At 43.7% G+C, this 10,000-nt stretch overlaps 1 protein-coding gene across 6 annotated transcripts in view; it reads left to right on the top strand.

Moving 5' to 3' along the window:
- si:dkey-172j4.3 (diacylglycerol kinase eta) overlaps positions 1–10,000 on the top strand; it is a 108,773-nt gene that overhangs the window by 83,573 nt on the left and 15,200 nt on the right. For all 6 annotated transcript variants that reach the window (XM_062515696.1, XM_062515695.1, XM_062515694.1 and 3 more), the window contains 6 exons: positions 2,671–2,769; positions 3,183–3,273; positions 3,884–3,991; positions 5,565–5,661; positions 6,573–6,680; positions 9,452–9,565. In XM_062515696.1, coding sequence (XP_062371680.1) covers positions 2,671–2,769; positions 3,183–3,273; positions 3,884–3,991; positions 5,565–5,661; positions 6,573–6,680; positions 9,452–9,565 — 617 coding nt within the window. The remainder of the gene's footprint in view (positions 1–2,670; positions 2,770–3,182; positions 3,274–3,883; positions 3,992–5,564; positions 5,662–6,572; positions 6,681–9,451; positions 9,566–10,000) is intronic.

The following is a 10,000-nucleotide window of genomic DNA, read 5'->3' as shown; positions in this document are numbered from 1 at the left end:
TGTACTGTAGTTATAGTGGTAGATGAGTGATAGCTGAGGACCAACAGCCTGAAGAAGGCCCTGCGTCAGATCATCGAGCAGGCAGAGAAAGGTACCCTACACTACACAGCACTGGAGAGATAGATAGATAGATAGAGAGATAGATGGAGAGATAGATAGAGAGATAGATAGATATAGAGAGAGATAGAGAGAGAGATAGATAGAGCATGTCGTTATAGTGGTAGATGAGTGATAGCTGAGGCCCTGCAGCCTGAAGAAGGCCCTGAGACAGATCATCGAGCAGGCTGAGAAAGGTACCCTACACTGCACAGCACTGGAGAGAGAGAGAGATAGAGAGAGAGATAGATAGAGAGATAGATATAGAGAGAGATAGAGAGAGAGAGAGATATAGAGAGAGATAGATAGATAGATACATAGAGCATGTACAGTAATTTCCCGCATATAAGCCGCATTGTGTATAAGCCGCAGGACAGTGTTTTTTGCAGGTTAAAAGAAACAAAACCATATTAACACCATATTAACTGCCCCCCTGTATTTAACCTCATAGCTGAAGACATTTTGCAAAATCAATGTATAAGCTGCGGCTTATAGTCGGGAAATTACGGTAGTAAGTGGTTGATGAGTGATAGCTGAAAGCCTGCAGCCTGAAGAAGGCCCTGAGACAGATCATCGAGCAGGCAGAGAAAGGTACCCTACACTACACAGCACTGGAGAGAGAGATAGATAGATAGAGAGAGAGAGAGATAGATAGATAGAGAGATAGATAGATATAGAGAGAGAGAGAGAGATAGATAGATAGAGCATGTAGTAATAGTGGTAGATGAGTGATAGCTGAAAGCCTGCAGCCTGAAGAAGGCCCTGAGACAGATCATCGAGCAGGCCGAGAAAGGTATCCACTGACCACACCACATCACTACTATACCACTACATCACTGCACAGACAGATAGATGGATAGACAGATAGATAGACAGAAAGATAGAGAGAGAGAGAGAGAGAGAGAGAGATAGAGCATGTAGTTATGGTGGTTGATGAGTGATAGTGAGCGATGAGTGAAGAAGGCCCTGCAGCAGATCATAGAGCAGGCCGAGAAAGGTACCCTACACTACACAGCACAGCACTGCACAGACCCATAGATGGATAGATAGACAGAGAGAGAGAGAGAGAGAGAGATAGACAGAGCATTAAGTAATAGTGATTGATGAGTGATAGCTGAGAGCCTGCAGCCTGAAGAAGGCCCTGAGTCAGATCATAGAGCAGGCCGAGACAGGTATCCTACACTATACAGCACTGGATAGACCCATAGATAGATAGACAGATAGATAGAGAGAGAGAAAGAGAGAGAGAGATAGATAGAGCATAGTTATAGTGGTAGATGAGTGATAGCTGAGGGCCTGCAGCCTGAAGAAGGCCCTGCTACAGATCAAAGAGCAGGCCGAGACAGGTATCCTACAGCTCTGCACAGACCCATAGATACTGTAGATAGATAGATAGATAGATAGATACTGTAGATAGATAGAGAAAGATAGAGAGAGATAGAGAGCATATAGTAATAGTGGTTGATGAGTGATAGCCGAGGGCCAACAGCCTGAAAAAGGCACCGGCATTCACCCATCTCTCAAGCTTGTGTGATGGGCGAATGCATCTGAAGTATTTGAACAGAGATAAGGTTGATTTCACAGGGATTCGTAATTTCCACAGATATCGAAGCAAGACCAGTGATGCCATTTAGATACTGTAGATACACAGACAGATAGACAGACAAACAGACAGACAGACAGACAGACAGACAGACAGACAGACAGACATACATACAGTATTGTAATGTCATTTGCTCTGTAACTTACTGAACAGTTAAAGTACATTTCGAAATTCGTGTGCATTTCTCACAGAGAGAGCTGTTTTCTTGTGTCAGGAACAGTTTCTCATTAACTATGACACATCAAAGTAAATCTATCCCAAGGGTACAGTATATAGTGTATTGTAGTGTGTGATGTATGGTCTTCATGTCATGTCTGTGGGTGTCTGATGTATGGACTACAGTCTGTGTCATATGGCTGATGTCCTGTCATGAAGTGCGACTGTGCTGCCTGCAAACCCTACGGCCCCACAGGGACAGTACAGTTATCTACTACTGTTACTACTAAATCTACTCAATCCTAATCTACCATTACTCTTTCTCTTCCCCCCACACCTCTCTCTTTCTCTCTATCTCTCTTTCTCTCTCTCTTTCTTTTTATCTCTCCCCTCTTGTTCCCGTCTTCCATCTTACTCTCTGTCCTTCTCTCTCGTTCTCTCTCTCTCTCTCTCTCTGTCTCTGTGCTGGACTCTCTCTCGGTCCCTCTCTCTCCCCCTCTCTTGCCCCCTCTCTCCCTCTCTCTCTCCATCTCTCTCTCTCTCCCTCCCTCCCTCTCTCTCTCCCCCTCTCTCTCTCTCTCTCTGTCTCTGTGCTGGACTCTCTCTCGGTCCCTCTCTCTCCCCCTCTCTTGCCCCCTCTCTCCCCCTCTCTTGCCCCCTCTCTCCCTCTCTCTCTCTCTCCCTCTCTTGCCCCCTCTCTCCCTCTCTCTCTCCCTCTCAATCTCTCTCTCTCTCTCTCTCTCCCTCCCTCTCTCTCTCTCTCTCCATCTCCCTCTCTCTCTCTCTGCTGGACTGGACGGTGTTGTGTTGGCCAGTGGTGGACGAGCAGAACAGGCACACCCAGGTCCAGCGCATGTCCTCCTGCTCCTCCATCAAGTGGCAGGGCAGCGACGAGCTCAAGGAGGCCGACACGCGTGAGTACACACTACACACACACTCCTGCACTGCACTGCAACACGGAACACGGAGGAACAGAATGACACCATTCCGGTTCCAGGTTCCGGGTTCCGGGTTCCGCTTCCAAATTCTAGTAAAAGGCCTGTGTGTGGTATTCAAGTGGCACTCGGTAGCATTCCTTCTCTGCCACGTCACCACTGAATTCCTCATGAATGAGTTAATGCCACAAGCAGAGATAATGGCCGGGTTTCCCAAAAGCGTAGTAAGAATGTTCTAAGAACGCTCCTAAGAAGTTCTCAGGATTTAAGAGCTTCTTAAAGATTTTGGGAAACCCGGCCTGTTTCTCTTCTCGATTTCCCTCACGTACTGCATGTTTTCTCTTCCTACGTTAACAGCATAACCCCTAAACTTTAACCTTTGACCTGTGCAGGTCCGGGCTGCATGAGCCCCACCTTCCCGACGCCCATCACCCTGGAGAAGTCGGAGAGCTTCAGCGCGGTGTCCTTCTCCGAGGACTCTGTGTAAGGGTGGCCATCTTGGATCCATGTCTCTTTCTGTCCCATAATGGCTGCACTTAATGCCTGTAGATCAGCACAGCACACATACCAGCTTTATCATCCTGATCATAGCTCAACTGGTAGCCCAAGGTGCTGCCGCACTAAAGTCACACCTTTGACACAGTTTGACATTGTGGGAAATGCATAAATGCAAACAGATCTCTCTCTCACACACATAAACACACACACACACACACACACACACACACACACACAAACACTGGCATCTCCTAACAATAAAAGCAAACAATCCAATACAAATACAACACACACATACCAACACAAATTCAATTGTTCACACACACACACACACACACACACACACACACACACACACACACACACATATACAGTATATATACAGTATATGTCAAGTTATGCATGTTAATGTTAAATAAATTGCCATTGTTAGTTAACCAGCAGTCCGTAAACAGCAGGGGAAAACAGCTTGGGAAAAGTTAAGAATCATTCAGTCAGATTGTACATGTAGAGCCGAAGGTCAGTCCGTCATTTTCACAGATACCTTACTTGTGTTCCGTGTGTTCTCACGTTCTCCTCTGTCTCGGTTCTCCAGACTCTGCACTGAGAAGTGTGTGATGAACAACTACTTCGGGATCGGACTGGATGCCAAAATCTCCCTGGAGTTCAACAACAAGAGGGACGAGCACCCCAAAAAGTGCAGGTATAACCCATCCCACTGGCCGACCCAGCCCCCTCAGAACAGCTGTGTCTGAGACAGGACCTGGCCTGTGGGCATCAGTATGAATCGAGTAGAGAGACAAACACACTAAACAACTAAACTAAAGTGAATGCATCTACAGTAATCTCCCGCATATAAGCCGCATTGTGTATAAGCCGCAGGACAGTGTTTTATGCAAGTTCAAAGAAACAAAATGATATCAATTCAACACCATATTAACTGCCCCCTTGTGTTAAAGAGACCCTATGCAACTTTCTGCAGGAGACGATCGCTCTTTGTTTACCTCTGGAAGTCTGAGACAAAGAACCACGCTTGCAATTTATATATTTAAATATAGCCTAACCATGTATAAATATACACGCTAAAGCTGTCGGGGAAGCTCTGCAGAGAAAATGCAAGCATAAAACGAGCGAAAATGAAAAACGAAACCGAAACCAGAGATGAAATCGCCAATCCTGCATAGTTCCTCTTTAACCTCATAGTTGAAGATAGTTGTTTCTAAGACCTGTTTACATCAGACAAACAAACACACAGAAAACACATTCTTAGCCAATGCATTTGTTGTGTCTAAAATAAGCCAAATCACCCGTGCAGGTAGCCCAAATGCATTTGATGAAATCTCCCAGCCTGGATACACCCAGACCGAGTTCAATTCAGATTTGCTGATGAACAGGTTCATCTAGATTTGCTCAGTCTAGAGATCAAATGTTCAGCATCTTAGCCACCTCAAGCAGGCTGAGCTGACACGTGTCCCAAGTCCCAACTACTTCTAGTCATGCCTAGCAAACCAGTCACTGAACAGGTTACTTACCGGACTTCACTCTCTCTCTCCCTCCCCTCCTGCCTCTCCCTTTCCCTCTCTCCTATTCTCTATCCTCTTTTTACTCTCTCTCTCTCTCTCTCTCTCTCTCTCTCTCTCTCTCTCTCTCTTTCTCTCTCTCTCATCGTTAATGCACTCTTGTGTATGTTTTGACTCTCTCTCACATCTTTAATGCACTCGTGTGTATGTTTTGACTCTCTCTCTCTCTCTCTCATCTTTAATGCATTCGTGTGTATGTTTTGACTCAATTCAATTCAAAAGTGCTTTATTGGCATGACAAATATTTAGACACTTGTATTGCCAAAGCAATTATCACATACATTGGACATACAGGTTTAAGACATGGACATAGCAACAGACAATAATCAGAATGTAGAGATAAAACATGACAGACATGTTCCTAAACAGACATTCATATACAACCTATAATATTAACTATTGAGGAATAGTAATGGCATTTTGACTCTCTCTCTCTCTCTCTCATCGTTAATGCACTCTTGTGTATGTTTTGACTCTCTCTCTCATCGTTAATGCACTCGTGTGTATGTTTTGACTCTCTCTCTCTCTCATCGTTAATGCATTCGTGTGTATGTTTTGACTCTCTCCCTCTCATCGTTAATGCACTCGTGTGTATGTTTTGACTCTCTCTCATCGTTAATGCACTGTTGTGTATGTTTTGACTCCCTCTCCCTCTCATCGTTAATGCACTCGTGTGTATGTTTTGACTCTTAACAGCAGTCGCACTAAAAACATGATGTGGTACGGCGTCCTGGGGACCAAAGAACTGGTGCAGAAGACCTACAAGAATCTGGAACAGAGAGTTCAGTTGGAGGTGAGAGAGAGTGTGTGTGTGTGTGTGTGTGTGTGTGTGTGTGTGAGTGTGAGCGCGAGTGTGTGTGTCTGTGTCTGTGTGTATGTGTACAGTACGTGTGTGTCTCGGGGCATAACAATCTGTCCCCATATAATCTTACTCAGGAATGAAGAACTGATGGTAATCTGCTCATAGCAAGTGCAGTGCACATCATTGCCAGGAAACCATAGGAAACGTCGCCAGAGAGGAACATGTGTGGGTTTCTCGGTTCAGGGTGACGTCATCGGCCTCCATAAACTGGGCCAAGATGAAGTTTAGATATGTTATCAGTGTCAGTTTGTGTTGGTAAGGCTGTCCTTTTGCACTGGAAGTGGAAGATTACCATGGCAGTGTGGATAGGGAGTGTGTGCAAGCGAGTGTTAATGATTTTTCTGTAATGAGGGTTAACCAGTAGAGCAGAGACAGTCTCTGTTGGGTTTAATTAATGGCTGCCAGAAAAGCAGACCTACAGTACGCTTACTGCTTATGCTTTCAGCTCTCTCTCTCTCCTTTGGTCACTATCATCTCTCTTTCTTTCTTTCTCTCGCTCTCTCTCTCTGTCTCCATCTCTCCTTTTCTAACCCACCCTCCTCATTATATTCTCTTACTCTCTCTCTCTCTTTTCCCTCTGTTTGTCTATGTGTTTTCCATGCTTGTTATCTCTCCTGTCCTTTCTCTCTCTCTCTCTCTCTCTCTCTCTGTCTCTCTGTCTCTCTCTCTCTCTCTCTTTCTCTATCCTTCTCTTAATCTCGCTCCATCTCCTCTATCTCTCCCTCTATGTCCTTCTGAGCACCTCCCCCTTTTGTCTTTCACACTCTCCTCTTTATCTCTACTTCATTTGATCACTTATCCTCATTATCTCTCTCTATCCCCCTCTCTCTCCCTCTCTTCAGTGTGATGGAGTGGCCATGTCACTGCCCAGTCTGCAGGGCCTGGCCGTGTTGAACATCCCCAGCTATGCAGGGGGCATCAACTTCTGGGGCGGCACCAAGGAGGACAATGTAAGTCACTGCAGAGCTCCTTCCTGTATAGGAGTTATACTATGGAAAGCATACCATACATGCATACAGTACATGCTACATACATACATACATACATACAGTGAGGAGCACATGTATTTGATACCCTGCTAAAACAGGAATATAAAATCATCATTTGACAATTGATCTTAATGCCTTAACTCAAAAAATTAGTACAAATCAAACCGCCAAGGACACCAATTTTCTTTGTGATTGAAGAATGTATCGTAAATAGATAAATGTTTTCCTTAAATGCTAGGGGAAGGAAGTATTTGACCCCCTATGTAACCCTATGGGAATTTAACACATAGGGTTAACATAGGGGCAGGCAGATTTTTATTTTTAAAGGCCAGCTATTTCATGGATCTAGGATATTATGCATCCCGATAAATTTCCCTTGGCCTTTGAAATTAAAATAGCCCCACATCATCACATACCCTTCACCATAGCTAGAGATTGGCATGGTGCTTTTTCCAGTAGGCCTATTAGCCTGTTTGATTTGCATTGAGCTCAATGAGCATCAAACAGGCTAATAGGCCTACTGGAAAAAGCACCATGCCAATCTCTAGCTATGGTGAAAGGTATGTAATGATGTGGGGCTATCTTAATTCCAACGGCCAAGGGAACTTTATCAGGATGCATAATATCCTGAATCCATAAAATAGCTGGCCTTAAAAAATAAAAATCTGCCCGCCCCTATGTTAACCCTATGTGTTGAATTCCCATAGGGTTACATTGGGGGTCAAATACTTACTTCCCCCTAGCATTTAGGAAGAACATTTATTTATTTACAAAACATTCTTCCATCACAAAGAAAATTGGCGTACTTAGCGGTTTTATTTTTACTCAATTTTTGAATTAAGACATTAAGATCAATTGTCAAATGACGATTTTATATTCCTCTTTTTAGGCAACTTTAGCATGGTATCAAATACATTTTCTCCTCACTGTACATACATACATACATACAGTACATACATACATACATACATACATACATACAGTACATACATACATACATACATACATACATACAGTACATACATACATACAGTACATACATACATACATGCATACATACAGTACAGATAGCACATATATTTTGCAGTGCATGTTGTCAGGAAAATCTTCCCAATATTTAAGACACAAGAACCACAAACAAGTAGTATTTTTCATTAACTACTCTGGCGCCAAGAGGAGAGACATAGAGAGGAAGTGCTTTACCTCTCCGAAACAGTCTCTGAGCTCTTAGACACAAGAAAGTTCTTTTATTTAACAAGCAGATCAAAACACATGAGAATGACCTTCAGTCAGGAGTTCCATCCTAACTCCCTAAATGTCTTTATAACATATAACTTGTGAATAACAAGTTATGAATTACAACTCTCTGAATAACAACTCTGAATACACATATATGAAAGTGTGGATTATAACTTTGACGCACACAAGTGAAGTTAATAATGATAATACAGTATATGTTATATGCATTTCTTTGTCACATGTGTATAAGAATATTGCATACTGTATGTTCATAATGACTGAACCCTGTATTATAGTCATTCAGACTTTGTTCAGTTTGTTTTTGTTACACTGAAATGAAATTAATTTACTGAACACTTAAATCCTCCGAGAAAAGGGAGCAAGCCTCTCTTCAGCCTGTGAGAGTTGAAAGGGAGAATAATACAGGAAGCAGGAAAAGTCAAACAGTGGGTTGGACAGAGGCCCAGATGTTACTTTACTGTGGCCACAGATCTCAAGCAGCACTAGGACCTGCCAAGCATACTAACTACCTGGGGAACATAACTCACATACGCAGACATTTCCCCCTCCATTATTCTGCACACACACACTCACACACACACAAAGGGAGAGAGAGACACACACACACAGAGAGAGAGACACACACGCAGACACACACACGCACGCACGCACGCACGCACGCATGCACACACACACACACACACACACACACACACACACACACACACACACACACACACACACACACACACACACACACAGACACACACTTGATTAAAGTCTCGCTGCTCCGGTCAGTCCCGTGTTCTTTTCCGCGTGCCCCGGTGCTCAATCTCCTGGCCCTATCGACGGGTCGCCGCGGTAACCTACACCATCCATCACGGGCTGGATCATGTACCTGCGTGTTCGCTTCCTCGTTTCATGAATTATGGAGACGGAGCCGAAAAGGGAGATAACAAAGCTTTCACCGGGCCGTCTATTTTAAGCACACATAAGGGGGAAAAAGAATCCAGGCCATGAACCTGCGCCGGTGCAAAGGCTAGATAGCTGATAGCATAGTCTGCATAGTTCAACAGTTACGCTTGCAGATACACTTACACTTACCAATTCTCCTCACTTCCACCGCTCCCACTTTCTCCTGAGGAGTGAGATCAAGAGCAAACAACATGAAGGGTTCAGATGCAAAACCAGTGACGTTCATTTGTAATAAATGTACAGAAAGATGTTTGCATATCTCTGTATTTCATTTATTTTAATTTAATGAAAACAACCAGACGGCAGTTATAGTGATAGAATGATAGATACAGTGATAGAACATGAGGACTGACAAAACGAACAGTTGTGATTGTGTTTTTGCATACATTCGTCCATTAAGATTTACGTAATGTGTATTACATAACGAGAAAATGAAGGATGCCATTTTTAATCTTAAAATCTTTAATTAGAGGCTTCAAAGATGTTGTGAAGTAAATGGGGTGTGTTTTGTCTTGTAGAATTTCGGAGCGCCGTCGTTCGACGACAAGAAGCTGGAAGTGGTGGCCGTGTTCGGAAGCATGCAGATGGCCGTGTCACGCGTCATCAACCTACAACACCACCGCATCGCACAGGCACGGGATCTCTCTCTTTCGCTCTCTCTTTCTCTATATATATCTCTATATCTCTCTTTCTCTCTCTATATCTCTCTTTCTCTCTCTATATCTCTCTTTCTCTCTCTATATCTCTCTTTCTCTATCTCTCTCTTTCCCCCTTTCTCTCTCTATATCTCTCTTTCTCTCTCTCTCCCTCTTTCTCTTTCTCTCTATATATCTCTCTTTCTCTCTATCTCTCTGTCTCTCTCTCACACACACACACACACACACACACACACACACACACATACACACGTATACACATCTGTGTGATCACAATATCCATCTGCAGACCTGTCACTGTCAAGAAATATATGCACACACATGCACGCGCGCACACACACACACACACACATACACACACACACACACACACACACACACACACACACACACACACGCACAATACTGTGG

This window comes from Sardina pilchardus, chromosome 16 (genome assembly GCF_963854185.1).
Source record: "Sardina pilchardus chromosome 16, fSarPil1.1, whole genome shotgun sequence".
Taxonomy (NCBI): domain Eukaryota; kingdom Metazoa; phylum Chordata; class Actinopteri; order Clupeiformes; family Clupeidae; genus Sardina; species Sardina pilchardus.
Note: the sequence above shows the minus strand (reverse complement) of the source record. Positions and strands in the feature narration are given on the sequence as shown.